The following is a 21,454-nucleotide window of genomic DNA, read 5'->3' as shown; positions in this document are numbered from 1 at the left end:
ACACTCAAAACACCCAAAACACTCCAACAGGGCAAAATAATAAACTGAAATCAAAGTCTGTATTTACAAGAAGGCAGCTTCCCAAAATAAAGGTGTGTGCTCTACTGTATTGATCATATTACAAAAATGTTATTGTATTATTTGTAGTGAGACCTTTATATCACACACTTTAAAGAAATGAGCTTAGAGAGGACTGATAACCTGTTAAAGGAGCACCTGTTTGTTTGCATCGAGATGTTAATGCTGTGCATGAAACATTTCACATTATAGCATTAAACATATCTATCTTGCATTTATTCAATTACAATTTGTTTTTTATTTTATTATTCTTTTGCTAAACAGGTCTGACGTGTAGCTTGGCAGTGGTCTCATGTACATATGTCCAAGAAACCTGATAAGTTAATGTAATACTTTACAAAGTAACAGTGACATCTCCATGGTAACAGGCAGTTGGCAGACCCCTTTCAGTCACATTAACTGTATACATGTAAGATATATTATGACAATAATAAAAAAAATTATTTAGCTGAATACACATATTTACAAGTATTTTTTATTATTATTATTGTTAATTTTTTTTTTTTTTTTTTTTTTATTGCTGCTTAATAAGTGAGTCATTTCAAATGTGCCATATTCTACTTTTGTCATTATTTCTCTTCCAGTGAATGGTCTGTGGATATATCAATGGAATCATACACAATTTGTCAGGGGTAAATTCATTCTGGTTATGTCTGTGGGGGCTGTATCCTTTTAATTCACAATAGCTTGGGCCTGACAGAGGCCCTTTGTCCAGAGACCATGTGTTTGTGCCAGCCAGCGCAACGATACAATGTCAGAATCCTACAATACATTTTAAACACAGAAAGCACAAATCAGCAGATTTTTTTTTTTTTTTAAACAAAGCTTTTTTACATTTTATGAGGAAATACTAAGTTAAATTGTGTATTTTACTTATTCAGCACAATGTTTTTTTGTTCAGTATGGATTTCACAATGGATTTATTATGAAGGGGACGTGTGACCAAAGCGTGGGACCCAGTTTCTGACGGGTTGCTTGAGTTTTGTTACAGAAGCCGTGAGGGACAGATCAGGTCAAAACAAGACACAGCAGCATTAACTATGGCTGTATTGGAAATCCAAGAGTGACAAAGGAGGAGGATCTACATGCAGCCAAGCAAAGAAGGAGCAAAGTACACAGAAATAGGTAAGACTTCAACTCTTCATGTTAGAGTACAATGAGTAAATGCAGCTAAAACATGTGATGTGTACATGGTGTGTACCTGTGTTGGCAGTACATTCTCAAAGACGTTGAATTAGATCAGGATGGCATGCATTCTTATTTCTTCCTCATTTCTCATTTCTCATTTTCTTTTTTTTTATTTTCAAAGTTTACTTAATAATGAATAATAGATGTATGTACTCTGTACTATGTAAGTCTTTGAATTAAAGGAGCACCAGGTTTTCTGGCAGATGGTCCATCAGTATTGTATAAACTTAATTTTTTATCTTTCATTTATGTAATTACAGGTGTTTTATGACCAGAAAAGTATACACGCCATTTCGTGAGCCATTCTCTGCAAAATAACAAAGACTCTAAAAAACATACATAGTGCCCCTTCAGAGTGAGTGCATTTTGGCACAGGTCCCTTTCTCTCTCAAAAATATGTCAGTTATTGCCCCTGTCCCCTCTTCCTGAGCTGGTGGTAGTCACTGCTTAGACCAGCATTTGACTGGTCACAGAAGTTACTGTAGTACATTGTGTGCCTGGTCGGCCATGACAGTGTGATGTCATAGTGCGCAGCTTGTGTGGTACACGCTGCCTCCTACAGTTTGTCTGTTCTGATGCAGGGCACGCTCACACGTGCCACAGGAGCCCTGGAGCATACAGGGGTTCTTGTGGTCACTCAGCCAGCTCTATCTGCCTCTTGACTGTGCAATCTGGTGCATGGCACTGATCACTGCTGATGGACAAGCCCCTGCTCTCAAATGTAAATGGAGAGAAAAGCCCATTCTCAAAGCCAGGCCATATGCCCGTCTGCTGATGTGAGGGTTAAGGATGCGTTCATTTGTCAACACTGAGGGGAGTCCAGGGCGTCCAGTTTAATTCATAAAATGAAGTTTGTAGAAAGACCAATTGTTTATATGATGGTCGCCACAGGAAGCAAAACTGATTTGAATTAAGAGTCTACTTCACAAAGCTGCCTTTTATTTAGTATCCTCTGCACCAATCTCTGCCACGATCCCCCATGGGAACAACATCTATATACACATGATAAAAGTATTCAGTCTTTATAAAACAATATACAGTGCACAGTATTATAGCCAATGAATATTTTCTATTATCCAGGCATGAGAAGGGCACACAGATTATGAACCAGAATCTGTAAGAGTGAACCTACGCGCACATTATTTTAAAAGGAAATTAATCGAAGCATTCCATCAAAGCTGTTTCCCACCAGTTCACAGCAACAGAAGCATGTGACGATGTTATATTCATATGACCAGGACAAAAGCTGCTTTCACACAACTCAACAACAGGCCCACAATTTGATGTCATCAAAACCAACAAGTGCTTTACAACTTGTTGTGTCAGCCAAGGGCAAGTTAACATTTTTAGACCAGAGACATCATTCCTTACAATAAAATAAATGATACATATTTTATTATCATTTATTCATCTTGTATGGACAATGTAGTATTATGTAGAGAAAGTTAGTGTTTGAGTATATGTGCGTCAATGCCAGTGGTCAGTAGTAGGTGGTGTATGGTGCTCATTCATTATTCATGGGGAAGGGTGGGCAGCATGTAAGTGACAGGGACAGACAGAAACTGCATTAATGAAACGTTTCAACTCCCTAAGGACTTCAGACCTGATGTTTGAAGGCCTGCTACTAATTCTATACTTCATCGAGAGGAATAATTATGCGGAAAATTATCCTGAAAAGTCCAAAAGACGTGATGAGCAAAGAGAGTCCTGAGTTGACTTCATAGGGAAGGTAGGTGCAGAAAATCAGTTGTAGAGGTATATACTTATTCTCTGTGTATTGAAATATATTGACAGATGATTGTATAAGTTCGTATTTCTTCCCCTTTTTTTTGGCAGTTGGAGTGTGCATCAGTAATAATGGCTTGATACCATTTTTAACTATGGACGGACTTGTTGTTCTAGTATTTTTTCTGCCATTATGTCAGCCTGTGTGGATGTTTGAGGTCCCCTTGGAAGGTACGGAGATATCTCGCCCTTTATTATGCAGATGTTGTATTTATCCAGCTTTTAATCCATCCATACTATCACTATGTTTATGTTGTAGTCAAACAGCCTCCAACCATCACCAAGCAGTCTCTGAAAGAACACATTGTTGACCCAAAGGAGACTATGGTCATAGAGTGTGAGGCTAAAGGAAACCCCTATCCCATGTAAGATCATATATTACTATCATCTGCATCACAATACCTCTGATTACTTCAAATTTTGATTGTCTTAAAAGTACTGAATTATTTGGAATTATAATTTTGTTTTCAAGTTTCTCTTGGAGGCGCAATGGGAAATATTTCAACGTTGCACGTGACTCCCAGACGTCGATGCGCAGGCGCTCAGGGACGCTGGATATTTACGCCAAGTACAATCCCGAACAGTACGAAGCAGAGTATCAGTGCATTGCTTCCAATCAGTATGGGTCTGCGTACTCCAACAAAATTAGACTCATGCTTTACAGTGAGTGTCCATATCTGTGCTGTTGAGAAATGAATGAATATGACCTTTTTATAGAAAGAAGGTGTCACACTAACTCACCTTATCGAGCCTATCAATTGGAACGCCCTATGTGGTCCAAAATAGATTAATTTCAGTAGTGTTCAACTTAGTACATATGTATTACGCACAAATGTGGCATAAATAAATCCAATGCAAACATAATATACATTTTGACATTGATTTACTGAATAGAGTGATTAATGTTGCAAGTGCCTCTTATTTTAGTTTATTTATTTATTTATTTATTCATTTATATTTTTATTTATTCATGTTTATTTAATGTTCTCCATTGTGGTGTCTCATCAAAACCTTCTCACACTTTAGGAGCTCCAGTGTGGCCAAGGGAGATCCAGGAGCCTGTGGTGGTCAGTGCAGGTTTACCTCTGGTCCTGCCATGTGATCCCCCGGCCGGCCCCCCGAAACCTGAAACCTACTGGATGAAAAGCTGTGAGACATGTTAAAAGCTTGTAATCTTTTAGATCTTTTAGAGTTTTATGGTGACACAATACACATATTAGCAAACACTTCTGGGATCAATATGTCCTGTTGTTGTCCTGGTGTTTGTGGTCGTTTTTAGGTGTTTACCCAAAACTGTTGGGTAATGCGAGCTATATGACTGTGATTATATACATGAGAGACTTGTTTAAGAGCACAAATCATCTCACCTGCTGTAGTTCCAACTAGGTCAGTTCTTTCTGGTCAAATTGTGTTAAAACAAAGTTCAGATTAAAGTCTAACAAAGCCTCAGACAGAGCAGTGCCTACAGTGAGCAATCAGCTGCAAAGTGTCAATATAAGAATATACATTGCTCAACTTTTTTTTTTTTACACTAAGGTGTGATAAAATCTACTTTCAGTAACTGTAGAATTTATTCAACTTTGTTGAATGAACATAACTCCTGAGTGTTTTCCTGCAGGCTCCTATGCCAGACCATTTAACTGGCCCGTTCAGACGGCGTTCCCCACCATGAAGGCTGTGCCCCAGGACCGCAGAGTTTCAATGGGTGTCAGTGGAGATCTGTACTTCTCCAATGTCCTGTTCAACGACTCTGTGTCTGACTTCTGCTGTAACACGCGTTTCCCGTACAAGAACATGATCCAGCAGAAGATGCCTGTGGTCGTGAAGGTGCTAATTGGTAAATATGAAGCACTCATTTCTACGTTTATTCTCCTGTAACCCATCTTAAAGGTGCACTGTGTAACTTTTCTTTTGAAGGGGTCCACTACATGTTTGTCTCCATGGAGATGTTATTACTTTGCCTATATGTTCTACATTGTTATCAGTCAACATAGAAACAAGCAGGTCACATCACCAGGACAAGTTACTGATCACATCTTACAGTAAAAATGCATGTTTTTCAAGGTATTTGCAATAAAAAAACCTGTAATTGAATAAGTGCCAGATGGACACATTTAGTGCCACACTGTGGACCATCACAGGCCAAGCAAGAGACCAGAGAAGTTACATAGTGCCCCTTTAAAATCTAAAATCTAATAATAGTTAATAATAATAATAATAATAATAATAATAATAATAATAATAATAATTGGTATTTGGGTAAAAATTGAACATATTATTTTTAATACTATAACATATGTGTTGTAGGTTAAAATACATGTTATAATTTATTAGTTTGTATTTCATGTTTCAGCCTCTGTAAATTAGTGGCTTTTCCCCTGGGATACACCCATAATTATGAATTATTTTAATTTCACCAGTTTTTGTAATTGATTGGAGCAATATTTGTAATCAGGATTTGATTAATTGCCCTGATCTGACCTCTCCCTCAGAAACCATGGTCTAATTACTTACTTTTAACTAGTAACAGAGAATAAACAGCTCTATGTTTATTTTAATGATCATAACCCATTTACACCTGAAGACCTTTTTGTTTGTTTTATTTTATTTCAGACTGGTTAATTTTCTCCCACCTTGCTGCTTTACTAAGTGTGGTGAGTGTGTGCTAACTTGAACTTAACAAGCTGTTAAATGAATTGAAATAGTGGGAGCATGTGAAAAGCAGTACTGTGTTCTTGTGTATAGCACGCTCAGTGGTAGAGGCTGCCCCCACCTGGCTGTCCCCTGTCGGTTCATCCAGCTCTGTGCTGGTGCTGCAGGGGGAGGAGCTGCTGCTGGAGTGTATAGCTGCAGGCATGTAAGTGCAATACCCATAAATATTCTATTATTGCAGTCATTTCTTTACTTTGCTCATTAATTATTATGTGTTTATTACCAGAGGTGTGGTAAAATAGCAAAATACCGATATGCATACTATATTTAGCATATATTGTGGGCCGTTGTATTGAGTATTTATGGTACATTTTACAAAATTATCTTGGGACAGTGCTACAATTTTTTTTTTTTTTTTGCTTGTTTATGGGAAAGGAAACTTATTTATGCACTACATTTCACATATTCAATGTTTTGGTGATTAAAATGTGTGTATTTTATTTTGTGTGTAAGTTTGTGCAGGAAGTGGTTTAGCAAAAAAAAAAAAAAAAATTAAATATATTTGGTTCTTAAAAATACTTAAAATTGCATATATAAATTCCATATATTGTATCAAATCAGATGTGACCCCATGGTTCCCTGCCCTATTTATTACTGTTTTACTGTATTACTGAGATCGACCAATATGCGTTTTTTCATGGCTGATGTCAATACTGATTGTTTAGAATACAGAGTAACCGATGGCCGATAAGCTCTGCCAATATTTTTGGGCTGATATGTAGAGCTGATTTTGGTTATTTTCCCAGATTATGCTATTTTAATGTACCACAAACTCATCCCAGTCCTTATTTCCCACAAACCTATAAGATGTCTCTATAGTCACATTTGTGCAGCTATCTCTTTGTATTAAAGTGTTGATTTAAAGCTTTATGTGTTTTAGGCAGCAGACTGACCAAAACAAATATCGGCCTATGATGGAAATTTAAGGCCAAAAGCTGATTCACTAAAATGTCCAAATATCGGCCTCATATATGGGTCTATCTTTATTACTGTTCAGTTGGTCTTTATTTCTAAGATTCTTTTTGCATTTTTGATCAACTGTTTTTGAGTAATTTAACAAAGATACTGTAGCTGTATTGACACTTGGTTTAATCCCCAATTTGAGTTCTGATGGAGGTTCTGCTCTAGTGTTTGTTTAGACTAGGTGTAGTTCTGGTTGTAGTCCCAGTTTTGAAGCGTGAACATGACCTAAAGCTTCTTCCATCTCAGGCCCACTCCTCATATCACTTGGACTAAAAATGGCGGAAGTCTGGATGTGACTTCACGAATGAAAGTCAAGAATTTTAACAAGTTAATTCAAATCCCAAAGGCTGCTTTTGAAGATGCTGGTGAATACATTTGCAGAGCCACTAATAAGCTGGGCTATATTGAGCACATCATAACAGTTAAGGTCAAAGGTAAGGCTGTGTTATGGTAATTTAGCTCTCATTATGTACAGTCAATTAACTCATCTACATTGTATTTCAGCGGCTCCTTTCTGGTTGGAAAAACCCACTAATTTGATCTTGGCTCCTGAGGAAAATGGACGTCTAGTTTGCCAAGCGGACGGTGTACCTCGTCCCACTATTGAATGGTTTATAAATGGAGAACCTATTGAATGTATGTATGGAAATGATACGTAATAACCAGGAGTTTGTTTCATTGTAATCAAATTAAAATTGCAATTTGAATAGATAGAAAGGCTGCAGTTTTTGAAGTATCATACGTTCATGTACAAACAACAAAATATCTTATTCTTCATAAAAATGTTACTTTGTCAGTTTTAAAGTCCAGTCTTTTTGTCAATTCTTCTAGAAGTAGATAAAATGTGAACTTTGAACCAATGATTTCCAAAGTCATCCAGTCCTAATAATCACCATCGTAGTTACATCTTTATGTGACTTTTGCATTTTTCCTTATATTCTTTGCAGTCGCCACCCACCAGCCCAACAGAGTGGTCTCAGGAGACGCTCTTATCTTTCGCAGTGCAACAGTAGAAAACACTGCTGTCTATCAGTGTAATGCATCCAATCAATTTGGCTATCTACTGGCCAACGCTTTTGTCAATGTTCTCCGTGAGTAAATCATCATATTTAAAGGTGAACTATGTAACTTTTCTTGTGCAGGGGTCAACAGACGTATCCCCATTGTTTTGCCTGGTATGTTCCACTGTATGGCATTAATATTCTAAAGAGATCCGGTCAACCTTTAACTCTAAATATTTGATTCTGCTCTTAATGGATTTCAGTTTCCTGTTATATGCAACATTTGAGGACTTTTTCCATTAAAAAAAAAGAAGAAGAAGAATTTTTTATGTTAACAGTCCTAATTTTTCACCTTTCATATAGCCTGATGCCCATTCTGAAATCAGCATATTTTGTATGGCATTACATTCATCAGTTATTGCAATAACATTTACATGGAGACAAGCACAAAAGTGACATTGTACACCTTTACCTCTAAGGCTGACTATTGTAATGACTGTTTAACCATTTACTGAAGTTACACCGTCATTTTCTATACATTCAGATGCCACACCTCGTATCCTTAGTCCCAGAAGTGAGTACCTTAAGGTGATCGAGGGCACACACGCCTTTTTAGACTGTCTCTACTTTGGATCTCCACTGCCTGAATTACGATGGTAAGGCATGTTTTTGTATAACCACAACCATGTACAGAAGCGGCTTGGATGAGCAACCAAACGTCAACCTACAACTTTTTGCTCAGTTGACAAATTAGAATTTTTCTTTTACAACATGGTTTAAAATTCAGATATAGGTTAAAGTATGTTAAGGTTAGGGAAGAAGTGATTATGGTTAAAGTTAGGATATGTCTCCTGTAAATAAATGTCAATGTAGTCAATGTAATGTCTAAACCCAATGTGTGTGTTTTTGTCTGCGTGTTTTTGTGTGTCTGTGTGTGTGAAGGTCAAAATATGGACAGGGGAATCTAGAAGGCAATCGATTTAAGACCCACAGAAATGGCACTCTGCAGATAAATCGCATTCGAATCGAGGACCAGGGGACGTACCTCTGTGTGGTCAGCAACATCGCAGGAAGAGAGGAGAGCCAAGTTCAGGTCGAGGTTAAAGGTAACTAATTATAACTATTATTTTAATAGCCTTGGAATTAGTTTTTTATTAAATTAGTTTTAATTCAGTTTTGTTATATTGTCATTGTCATTGAACAAAATTCCAACCAGAAACGTGTTTCAGCGGTATGGTGCAACATAAACTATAATAAATAATAGTAAGGTCAACTTAAATAGACTTTGATATGCAAATACAAAATATAAGAATGTAAGAATGATTTAGGCTTACTTACTATTTATTACTTTAACTCCTTAATTACATAGTTCCAAAGCCTGGATGCTTCTTAATAAACAATTTGTTCATTATTTAAGCATTTCTTCATGTTTTATTAAGGTGGAATTATTAAAAAATGAAATTCAAGCTGAACTTAGACTAAACAGTCTGGTCTTGCTAAATATGTAAAAGAGACTTTAAAATGTCTTAGAAGAACAGTCTTCTTGTTGTAGTTGTTTTACACGAGGTCTTGTATAGTAATGATTTATTGGATGATGAGTAATGTACAGTTGATTGTCCCAGGGTTTCTCTGTCTGTGTTTAATGATTGTGAATTGAACTGCCTCTTGGCCAAGACACTCTCGGGAAAAGAGATTTTTAATGACAATGATTCTCTTGGTTAAATAAAAGTAAAAAAAATATGTGATATCAGTATTGTATTGCAAATTTAAAGACAGTTCATGTGTTTTCAGTGATATGGTACGTTTTTCGATATTCTTTTCTTAGAGCCTACAGTAATTGTCACAAAGCCCCAGAATACAAAGGTAATACGTGGAACAGATGTGCGTTTAGAGTGTGTGGTTAAATCTGACTCTACTGCATCTGTCACTACAACCTGGATGAAAGATAAGAGATACGTCACTCTCGGCTGGAGGTGAGTCATAGTAATATAACTTTGACAGAGACCTGTTATGCTTAATCAACCCTTTGCAGCTTTTAAATGTGTAATACAGTGGTCCCTGGTTTATCGTGGTAGTATACCGCGAAGTATCAGCTTTATTTTTTACAAGTATTCTATATGTTTTTGGCTGTAAAACCCCTCACCACACACTTTATACACTTTTCTCACACAGGCATTAACATTTTCTCACATTTCTCTCTTGTTTAAACACTCTCAAAGTTCAAGCCTTCGTATATTATATCCCTCTTCCTCGATGATCGCTTTAAATGTGTTCACATGCCTCTGCTCCAGTGGTATCCGCAGAGGCGCCTCTCCGTTTCATTCACATATGTTAAAGTAGTGCTATTTTGCCACGTTATCTTCTTCTAAACAAACAGAAATACTTTGTTTGAAATCATTATATAAGCAACTGAACGCAAGGGTTCCTACATTTAAAAAAAAAAAAGACCATACATCTTCACCTTCTGATGATTTTAGTGGTAAAATTTAATTGTATTCAAAGTTTTATCTTTTAGAATCATGTTCAAACTAGCAAAGCTGCTAATTTCTCATAAATGGTAAATGGTCAAATTCTTATATAGCCCTTTTCAAACAAAACATACATCAGTCCCTAGTGTTATAGTGACAAATATCTGCCAAGTCATACATTTTCTACACTGCACATGTCTAAGAGCAATATTCCCAATTCAAATTCAAATATGTTCAGTTTTAATAATGTTTTCGTCTTTGTCTAGATATAACATGGAGGAAGCAAATCTGCTCATCAATAATGTAAACAGGGGTGATGAGGGGAACTACACGTGCATAGCTAAAGGAGAACTGGATCAAAAGTCTGCATCAGCACAGCTACTGATCATGGGTAACATAACATTATTATTACTGTGTTTTTGTAGTGTTTTACTGATTTAAACTAACAGACGCTTTTTTACGTTAGATCGGCCTGACCCTCCCACTGATTTACAGCTGTCAGATCCATATGAACGAACTGTGAGACTGACGTGGGTTCCTGGAGACAGTAACCACAGTCCAATCACAGGTTAGAACCAGACAACATCAAAAGAGTAGAGAGAAGCATGATTTAATATAATGATTAATGATCATGATTAATAATATTGCAATTTTGTGGTGTGGGTTGGATACATTTTTTTGGTTAATGGGCTTTTATATAAATGATATAGTTCAACACGTGGTATAGATTTTACTTTTTGGATGTTTCCTATATGATAATACTAATATAGACAAGAATAGAATATTTATTTATGTATTTAAACATACAAAGAATTTACAAAAGGAGCAGAAAGAAGAGCAATCGAACTTTTTGCATGTTTGTCTATTAAATGCTTTTAATACTGATGGCTACTTTAAAACATTTCACCAAACATTTCCATTTAAATCACATATATCTGTTATTCATTTACATTTTCTTTTCAAATTCTAGGATGTTAATATGGAAAACTCTTACAGTGTATTGATTTTTGTAAGAAATATTCAAAAGTTAAATCTCTGATTAATGAAACATTATTTACATTAATTAAAAGGTCCATGATGTCACTTTACAACACAATAAATTACATACTAGCATTATTAATGTTATCTACATCCTAAAACGATGCTTTGTAAATCTCAAAAACATCCATTATTGACGTAAATGAATTTGTTTGACTCTTGCAGAGTATTTGGTGCAGTACGATGATGATGACTGGTTACCCTGGAAGTGGAGAAATCTGTCGTCGTATCCTGGCAACCTCAATTCTGTGATACTGCACCTCATCCCCTTCACGTACTACGAGTTTCGAGTGATAGCCGTCAACGAAATTGGGCCAAGTCGTCCCAGTCGCTCCTCCTCCCGTTTCCAGAGCAGTGGTGCACGTAAGTAAATATTTTAATGGAATTACTCCATTGTGAGATGATAAAGTTCTTCTTTATATAGCGATGGTAATGTTATTTTGAATATAGAATGTTATTTTTAATACAAAAATATAGTTGTTTCTTATACAGTGATCTTTAGTATTGATAGTTTAACAGTCCTATAAAGTAGAATTATGAATTTACTGATATTTAACTTCTAACTACCATGACAAACCTCTTGCTTTTTTACAGCCCCAGATGTTATACCAAAAAATCTAAAAGGTGTGGGGACATGGAGGAATAACATGGAAATCAGCTGGGAGGTATAGTAAAATAAAAGCAACACACTTTTCTGATTTTAATAATTTGTCTTAAAGATCATTTTATATTGTTTTCAGCCTCTGTCCTATCGAGAGTGGAACGGGCCTCACCTCAAATATTTGGTTTGGTGGAGAAGGAGAGATTCCAGAGAAGAATGGAAAAACGCTACTACAAAATGGTTGAGATACTACATTTACGATGCCGATACTTTTACTCCATATGAGCTCAAGATTCAAGCTGTCAATGAATTTGGGCTGGGGCCAGAGTCGCCTGTGGTCATTGGCTACTCTGGAGAGGATCGTAAGCAGGACACACTACAAAATCTCATATTTTAAATTTTCATATAAGTACTTCTGACTAGCTTGAATTAGGGATGCAAGATTAATCTCAATTGAATCAAAATCATAATTTGGATGGGTGCAATTATCTTACAAATATTTGTGTTTTATTCTGCATAAAAATGGGTAGCCCTGTAGTTTAGATCTGCACCAACATGTTCTGAAATGTGATTCTTGTATTAGTTTGTAAGTTCACATTTCTGTATTTTTGTAATTTTTTCTGGATTCGTGAAGTTTGAACAAAATCCTATTAAACACATAAATCGCAAATCTAATCACAATGCTTGTCAGAAAAAAAATTCCTTTGATATTTTCCCAAATCGTTCAGCTCTATTTTACAGTGGTCCCTCACTATATCGTGGTTCAGCTTTCGCATTTTCGCTGTTTTGCGAATTTTTTTGTGGTATTTTGCATGCTTTTTTTTTTTACAGTGTATGATCGAGCATTGTGTTCTGTGTCCTGATTGGCTAAGGGACTGTAGACCATTGTCCATCAGTCTCCTCTGTGCCGTGTCTCCTGTACAGTACAGAATGTGTTCACATTCTGTACTGTACAGGAGACTTTCTCTTAGCCAAATTGCAAAGTCTACAAATGCAAGTTTTCTCCTCGACAAAACCCACAATGTCGATGAAACATTCTGCACCGATATAGGCGCCTACGAAGGTTTGAACTTTGAGAGTGTTTAAACAAGAGAGAAATGTGAGAAAATGTTAATGCCTGTGTGAGAAAGGTGTATAAAGTGTGTGGTGAGGGGTTTTACAGCTGCAAAACATATAGAATAAAGGTAAAAAATAAAGCTGATACTTCTCGGATTTCGCCTATTGCAGCTTATTTTTAGAACGTAACCCCCGCGATAAATGAGAGACCACTGTATTTATCCTTTCGACATTTATATGACTAGTAGTGAAATATTTTAATTGTGTAACTTAAAACAAGAACATTTTGCACAGGTGAATTATTTGCCTAAAATTATAATATTTAAAAATGAAGTTGGTCTGAAGTATCTTGGATCATTATATAATTGGCTGTATTACATTTTTTCAAACATTTTTGCAATATTTACTCACTGTATAATGGTTAAATTGTTTGCCACTGACATGGGTACCTCAGATATAGATTTTTGAAATACTCTTTGCTCCAGGTCCAGTTGCAGCCCCCCTGAACCTGAGAGTGTCAGACATTGAAAGCACTCAGGTCACTCTGCATTGGGACACGGTCGACAAAAGCTCTATTATGGGTGAACTAAAAGAATACAAGGTGAGTGGCCGAATTGTTTTACTCAATTTGTCGTTCTTGTCTTTTGCATTTGTGTGACGTCATTACATCGTAGAGCCTCATAAAATTATAATTCAGTGGGAGAGCAGGTCAGAATTAGTTTTACCTGTGTTTATGATCAAAAACTTTTTGTAATTATTCATTTTCGGTTGGAGGATCTCATTTAAAAATACAAATATGAAAAAATGAATCATTATTATATTTTGATTGATCACGCGTGCTTGAGTAATCACGCATCGTCCTGCATTTGAGTCGCAAGGGCTCATAAAATTCTGTTTTCACCTAGCCCCTATCCCCACCCACAGTGTTGTACTTTCAGTTCTTTGGAAAACATCAGATTCAAACATATTGCTATGAGGACTGCACCAGAGATAGCAATCAAATTGAAGTCATAGTTTGAGTTGGCTTAGTTATTAAATTGCAAAGGCTGCATGTATTTAGATAATAGATTGTTCTCTGCAAACAAAATATCCTGTCTTTTTTATAGAACATTCTGGTTGTACCTGTAGTTTAGATCTCTACAAATATGTTCTGAAATGCATGGGATTCAGTGTTGGCACAAACATTGATACATTGCAAATGTTACTACACTGAAATAATACCATGAAGATAAGCGGCAAACAGCCAAGAATCGCCTCAGCAGAATAGGAAGTCAATGCGCCTGCTTCTATTACAAAGAACATATAGACATTTCTTATGCAGCACTGTCATCTTCTTGAACCTAAAAGCATTTATATTTTACTGTACCAGGTTTATTACTGGAGAGACAGCAGCCAGTTGAGGTGGCACAGAGTCAACAGAGGCATGAAGTCCAAATCATTTCCAGATGACAGCCCAGAGCCCTCTGGAGTCCTCACTGATCTCATCCCCTACAGCAACTACAAGATGTACATTGTGGTGGCCAACAGTCGCTATGAAGGACCGGCCAGTAATTACATCCACTTCTCCACACCTGAAGGGGGTAAGTACCCAAACGTGAGTGGGATTTTTACTCAGTTTCTATCACAGACACCCCAAATGAACTTTCCTCCACTGTGCCCGCTGTGCCCTGCTGTTTTCTCTCAGTACCATCTGTTCCAAAGTCTTTCCGGATCCAACAGCGACATCTGGACAGTATTTACGTTGACTGGGAGCTGCCAGCAGAGCCCAATGGAGTTATCACTGGGTACTCCCTTAAGTACCAGACAGGTACTCTCACCTCTTCATCCAATTCACTCTAGTCTTACACTTTTGACCAATGAGGTTCATCTGGTCTCCCGTTAATTTATTTTAATAGATTATTGTTTCAGACCAAGGTTTAGTTTGTTTTTATACCTGACAGTTTCAACTGCGGTCGTCCTCAGAGTCTCACTTACACTTTTGAGTTTTAATTACAGAATCTATAGCATAAATAAACAATCAAAAATGGATAGATAGTTGGATGGGGATAAGTGTACTGAGATTATGGTGCCATATTTTGCTCTAACAAATTTTATGAAAAACAAATACACAGCAGTTTGTTCTGTTTTCATTTAGACTCCAACAAGGACACAGAAATGGATGTACATAAAACATTCACACTCGCAATAGAACATAAGCAAAACAGTATAAAATAAGTATATATTAAATCAAATATTATCAAAACATATTTAAAAAGTGAATTAAATTGAATACAAAGTAAAATAATTAATAAAAAGTCCTACTGAATGCCAAATAAGTAGTAATAGTTAATAATATGAATCACATCCTATTAATTGTATAGTGGCACAGTGGTCAGCTGTCCTGCCTCACAGTGACAAGGTCATGGTTTTAATTCTCAGACATGGCCTTTCTTCGTGGAGTTTGCATGTTCGACTTGTGTCTGTACAGGTTTTTCTTGGGTGTTCTGGTTTTCCCTTCCACTCATGTACATGTAAAATGGGGTTCCCTCTGTAAAAGACATCTTAATCTCAGTGGAAGTCGAGATGGCATCATCATAGTTTCCCCACTAATAGGAAAGCCCGCTATAGTATGCTACTGTTAAGCACACTTCCGTGACATATCCAAGGGCTTCGGAATGATAAAACATTAGGACTATTGCAATAGCTATTAACAATTTAAAGCGCAATATTATAGGTTTTGAAAAAGTCTTCAAATGGTTGCATATAACAGGAAACTGAACCCATGAACAGTTGTATACGTTGCATAGGCCTGTCATGATAATACATTTTGAAGTACGATATATTGGTGAAGAAAATATTGACAATAAACAATAATATTTAATGCCATTATGTCACTGACATGAAGCAGGATTTCGCCAAAACACTTATTCTACAGTGGGGCAAAAAAGTATTTAGTCACCACCAATTGTGCAAGTTCTCCCACTTAAAAACATGAGAGAGGACTTTTCATCATAGGTTCAATTCAACTATGAGAGACAGAAGAGAGAAGAGAAAAAAAACAAAACAAAAAAAACACAGAAAATCACATTGTCTGATTTTTAAATAATTTATTTGAAAATTATGGTGGAAATTTGGTGGTATTTGGTCAATAACAAAAGTTCATCTCAATACTTTGTTATATACCCTTTCTTGGCAATGACAGTTGTCAAACGTTTTCTGTAAGTCTCCACAGGTTTTCACACACTGTTTCTGGTAGTTTGGCTCATTCCTCTGCAGATTTCCTCTAGAGCAGTGATGTTTTGGGGCTGTCGCTGGACAACACGGACTTTCTACTCCCTCCAAAGATTTTCTGGGGTTGAGATCTGGAGACTGGCTAGGCCACTCCAGGACCTTCAAATACTTCTTACGAAGCCACTTCGTTGCCTGGGTGGTGTGTTTGGGATCATTGTCATGCTGAAAGACCCAGCCACATTTCTTCTTCAATGCCCTTGCTGATGAAGGAGGTTTTCACTCAAAATCTCATGATACACGGGCCCATTCATTCTTTCCTTTACACGGATCAGTCGTCCTGATCTCTTTGCAGAAAAACAGGCCCAAAGCATGATGTTTTCACCCTCATGCTTGACAGTAGGAACAGTGTTCACCAGTGTTGAGTTTTTACCAAAATGTTCTATTTTGGTTTTCATCTGACCATATGACATTCTCTCAATCTTCTGGATCATTCAAATCCTCTCTAGCAAACTTCAGACGGCCCTGGACATGTCCTGGCTTAAGCAGGGGGACACGTCTGGCACTGCACCCTGGTGGTGTAGTGTATTACTGTACTTTATCACTGTGCCCCCCCTTCCGTTTGTGCTCACAGTTCTTGTGGTCATTTTGACCCCATGGGGTGAAATCTTGCGTGGAGCCCCAGATCGGAGATTATCAGTGGTCTTGTATGTCTTCCATTCAATCAATCAACATTTATTTATAGAGCACTTTACAACACTCAAGGTGACCAAAGTGCTTTCCAGTAAAATCAAATTAAAACAAGTTAAAATCATACTAAAACAGTAAAATAGGAGAATAAAATAGAATAAAATACATTAATACAACAAATTATAAATAATGATAATGTGTCACAACATTACTAAGTGTTGAAAGCCAGTCTGAATAAATATGTTTTAAGCCTGGATTTAAAAAGACTGAAGTCAGTAATGGTGCGCACATCAGGAGGCAGTTTGTTCCAGAGTTTGGGCCCAGCAACAGAGAAGGCCCGATCACCCCAGTGTTTGTATTTAGTTTTTGGAACTTCCAAAAGGAGTTGATTTGATGACCTCAAGGCCCGGTTTGGATTTCGGACCACCAACAGTTCAGCCAAGTAGGGCGGGGCGAGGCCATTAAGAACTTTAAAAACAAAAAGTAAAATTTTAAAATCAACTCTAAAAGTAACAGGAAGCCAATGGAGTGAATAAAGGACTGGGGTGATGTGTTGGCATCTGGATGTGTTGGTTAAAAATCGTGCTGCAGCATTTTGCACAAGTTGGAGGCGACCCAGGGACGACTGAGAGACACCAACATAAAGTGAGTTACAATAATCTATTCTAGAGCTGATAAAAGCATGAATCGTTTTCTCAAGGTCATTGCGGTTTAAAAATGGCTTAACTTTTGTTAAAAGACGTAGCTGAAAAAAGCTTGCTCTGACCACGCTGTCAATTTGTTTGTCAAATTTAAAAGCGTTGTCAAGAATGACCCCGAGATTTTTAACAGTTGGTCTGAGCCTTGAGGTCAGTGAGCCAAGATTTAAGGGGGCAGAATCACCAAACAAAATATATTCTGTTTTTTCTTCATTTAAATCCAGAAAATTTTGTCCTAACCACAGCTTGATATCTGCAATGCAATTCCATTTTCTAATAATTGCTCCCACAGTTGATTTCTTCACACCAAGCTGTTTACCTATTGCAGATTCAGTCTTCGGGGCCTGGTGCAGGTCCACAGTTTTGTTTCTGGTGTCCTTTGACAGCTCTTTGGCCTTGGCCATAGTTTGGAGTCTGACTGTTTGAGGTTGTGGACAGGTGTCTTTTATACTGATGACGAGTTCAAACAGGTGCCATTAATACAGGTAACGAGTGGAGGACAGAGGAGCCTCTTAAAGAAGAAGTGACAGGTCTGTGAGAGCCTTGTTTGTAGGTGACCAAATACTTATTTTATCAAGAAATGTATCAATTAATTCATTAAAAATCCTACAATATGATTTCCTGGATTATTTCCCTCCGTTCTGTCTCATAGTTGAAGTGAACCTATGATGAAAATTACGGGCCTCTCTCATCTTTTTAAGTGGGAGAACTTGCACAGTTGGTGACTGACTAAATACTTTTTAGCCCCACTGTATATGTACAGTATTTTTAATGAACATGATCTGTAATATATCAACAAAACACTTAATGAGTCATAGAATTTATTGATTTGACCCTTTACTGCTCAAATCATTAGAAAAGTGTAAAAAATAAGAAAAAGTTTCCCACTAAATATTGACCCCCAAAAATAATTGTTCCATCTATCATGTATTGTTTAAGTCGATATAGTAATTATTGTGACAGGCTTACCCTTGCATGCACAATGGTCTGCTTGAGTAAGATGTAACAGCTGTAATACTGAAAATACAAGATCTCACCTGAAAAAGTATCACAAGTATCACAAGAGGGTAATAAACACTTGAGAATGCAATCTGCAGGAGATAGGGCTCTTAAAACAGCGCTTTAATGCACTTAGCCTTTCTGAGGGCCCTTATTGCTCACTGAAACGTGCTTTCTCTTCACAGTGAACGCCACCAGAGGAGAGGAGCTGCGGGTCGAGGAGTTTCCTCCAAATGTCACTAGTTTTTCCATTCGTCGCTTTGACCGTTACACACGCTACCGCTTCTCCATCGCAGCCCGCACTCGGATTGGGCTCGGGGAATGGTACACGGAGGAGTCGCCCCACTACACCACTGAAAGTAACTCAAAATCTACACTAATACTATACAAGAATCCCATGAATTTCAGATCATGTTTGTAGAGGTCTAAGCTACAGGAACAACAAGAATTTTCAAGTCGGAAAATTTAATATTATTTCTCAGAAAAAATTCCAATCCCATATTTCCAAAATTGTTTAGCAAAATTACAGCAGCTATGGAGCTCCACAGTGACCACTCACCCCCGGTTCTGGAAATAATAAGTAATTTCCCATTCAATTCCCAAACTATTTTCCCCCCCAAAAATATATTAAAAGTTTGAAAAATTATATTAAAAGTCAGGGCTAATCAGATATGTGGAAACTAATGACCACAAGACCTATAATTTAATTTAAAATCTGTTTGAGAAACTTTATTATTTTCCCTAATCTTGTGTTTTAAACATGCTTTTTTGGCTTAAAACTACAGTGTTATTAGCTGGTTAGCCTCTGTCATGTCTTTAAACTCCTAACATTTGGATTTTCAATGGGAAAAATGAATAGTAAATTGACTTCTGGGACCAGAGCAGACTTCGTAGTGGACTGTTGAGCTCCTTTAAACAGGAGGGCCCTATTGTGTGTTGTGTTTTCAGTTTATGCTCAGGACCAGGTGGACATCACGACTCAGGGCTGGTTCATCGGGATCATGTGTGCTGTGGCGCTGCTTGTTCTCATTTTACTGATCGTGTGCTTCATCAAGAGGAGCCGAGGAGGAAAATACCCAGGTAAACCCCTTAGAGGACTATAACAGAACTGCATAATATGAGAAATGTCATAGCAATAGATTGACGTCAAAGTTTTTGTTATATTAATTTTGCGGCCCAGGTATTTGTCAAATAATTAACTTCTTGTTATTTGTTCTTCTAATTACATAAACTACAACGTATAAGTCTGTTTTGCTTACTTATGTATTTGCAACCTTGTGCTGTATATAAGATGTTGATGAGACCAGCTTGTTTGGTTGCAGTTCGAGAAAAGAAAGACATTTCTCTGGAGCCAGTTGACAACAAAGAACCAGAAGGATCATTTGATTATAGGTAAGCAGTTAAAGAGGAAAAAAATTGCTGAGTTACAAATAGTTTCTTAGGTTTATGGTTCAGACAAACTATGTAAGATAGAATCTTATGTCATGTCATGATTTTAATTCTCTCCATGTTAATATTAATCTATTTTTTCCTGTTTTAATTCATGGTGTTTTTCCTCTCTCTTTACACCCTGCACCTTGATCTTTTCATGACATATTACTCAAGGAATCTTGAAAGGTATAAAGGCTTAATATGGATAGTTGAATCTCTATGTGTAGTTTAAATATTGCATTAGTTTTCATAATGTTCTCATTTCAGAATAACCCGCGTGGCAATTTTGCCTTATCACCCTCGACGGTAAGGTTCTATTCGTTTCACAGCTAAATTAATAAAGAATAAATCCCATCTGTGTGCAGTTTAAATATAAATGTTTTCAACCGTGTAATAACTGTAGCGCTCTGTTTCGTGTCTATATGTTTGTAATTTGGATAAAACAATATTACAAAATGTTTACCTTTTTATCTGAGAACACAAATGTCATGTGTGTTTACTTTTTTTCTTTAGGGAGGAAGAACGAGGGATTCAGAGAGGGCAGCCATCTTTGGAGTCCATGATGAAGCGCTCGTACAGTGATGACAGTTTAGTGGACTACAGTGAAGGAGGAGAGAACCCCTTTAACGAGGATGGCTCCTTCATTGGGCAGTACACAGGAGCCAGGAGGGACGTACGGGACCTGGACTTTAGTGGAGGCCTCAACAGCATCTACTCCCTGGCATAAAAACTCAACCAAGACAGAGGCGGGAGGAATATTATCTGACATGTTGGGGTTTTTTTAGAATATGTAGTTTTCAGTAATAAATTGAATATTTTGTTACACATTTTTGAAACCATAAAAACTGCCAATAGTAAAAGCTTTATTGGTTTCATTGGTTTAAGTGACATTTCTACATTTTTGAAGATTTGAACTTATTTCTGAAGAATTAATTTTTTTTAAAAATTTATTTCTTTATTTAGTTTTTTAACAAACAAAAGCTACAGACTTTTGGTAAAAGAGACATTTATGCACATTTGTGGTAACTTTTTGGCGACTTTTTGAGCAGTGCATGAACCTAAACTACAAAGTCCCCAACCAAAGGGAAGAAACAAGTACACCACTGCAATTTAAAAAAAAAAAACATTGTGTAGACTTCATCCAACAGGACAGATGTGAGCCCGAAACACAGAAGAAGAGAAATGATTGGGACCAGCAACTGAACTTGGATGCAGCAGCTTAAACTATTGTGTAACACGTTATTGAGACTGCAGGAGATCTCACAATAAAGAGTACTTTTCCTTAATGCCTCCACAGTATGGCATTGGACTTATTTACGTTACTATGGTGCATTGCAACACAATAACATATCCAAAGAAGCAACCTGTGGGACAACCGTCCACATTAAAAATTACACAGTGCACCTTTAATACCATACAAACATATTGTCTGATTATCAATCTTGGGATAATCAAATATACATATTGATATATTCATTTGTCTCATTATTGTCCATCTCTACACAGTTCACTTGAGGATTCTGGTGGAGCATGTCTTCT

The 21,454-nt window shown here is 36.9% G+C and overlaps 1 protein-coding gene across 1 annotated transcript; it reads left to right on the top strand.

Moving 5' to 3' along the window:
• Window positions 1-1,070: 1,070 nt before the first annotated feature.
• LOC117373629 (neurofascin-like) lies at window positions 1,071-20,678 on the top strand. Its single transcript, XM_033969697.2, has 28 exons — window positions 1,071-1,203; window positions 2,860-2,995; window positions 3,103-3,222; window positions 3,311-3,416; window positions 3,524-3,714; window positions 4,078-4,200; window positions 4,670-4,888; window positions 5,797-5,908; window positions 6,973-7,160; window positions 7,231-7,362; window positions 7,674-7,817; window positions 8,272-8,383; window positions 8,670-8,833; window positions 9,553-9,700; window positions 10,462-10,586; window positions 10,662-10,763; window positions 11,399-11,596; window positions 11,828-11,898; window positions 11,974-12,196; window positions 13,376-13,491; window positions 14,260-14,470; window positions 14,575-14,697; window positions 18,670-18,843; window positions 19,433-19,564; window positions 19,807-19,876; window positions 20,090-20,101; window positions 20,183-20,221; window positions 20,429-20,678. The coding sequence occupies exons 3-28, from the start codon at window positions 3,147-3,149 to the stop codon at window positions 20,640-20,642; spliced, it is 3,525 nt and encodes a 1,174-aa protein (XP_033825588.1). The 5' UTR covers window positions 1,071-1,203; window positions 2,860-2,995; window positions 3,103-3,146; the 3' UTR covers window positions 20,643-20,678.
• The last annotated feature ends 776 nt before the right edge of the window (window positions 20,679-21,454 follow it).

Source organism: Periophthalmus magnuspinnatus, chromosome 7, assembly GCF_009829125.3.
Source record: "Periophthalmus magnuspinnatus isolate fPerMag1 chromosome 7, fPerMag1.2.pri, whole genome shotgun sequence".
NCBI classification, from domain to species: domain Eukaryota; kingdom Metazoa; phylum Chordata; class Actinopteri; order Gobiiformes; family Gobiidae; genus Periophthalmus; species Periophthalmus magnuspinnatus.
Note: the sequence above shows the minus strand (reverse complement) of the source record. Positions and strands in the feature narration are given on the sequence as shown.

Bases quoted from the DNA above. Each gene is read 5' to 3' on its own strand.
- LOC117373629 (XM_033969697.2), top strand. From the start codon at position 3,147: ATGGACGGACTTGTTGTTCTAGTATTTTTTCTGCCATTATGTCAGCCT. The intron at 3,715-4,077 runs GTGAGTGTCCAT...CTCACACTTTAG, and splicing joins AATTAGACTCATGCTTTACA to GAGCTCCAGTGTGGCCAAGG. The intron at 14,471-14,574 runs GTAAGTACCCAA...GTTTTCTCTCAG, and splicing joins CTTCTCCACACCTGAAGGGG to TACCATCTGTTCCAAAGTCT.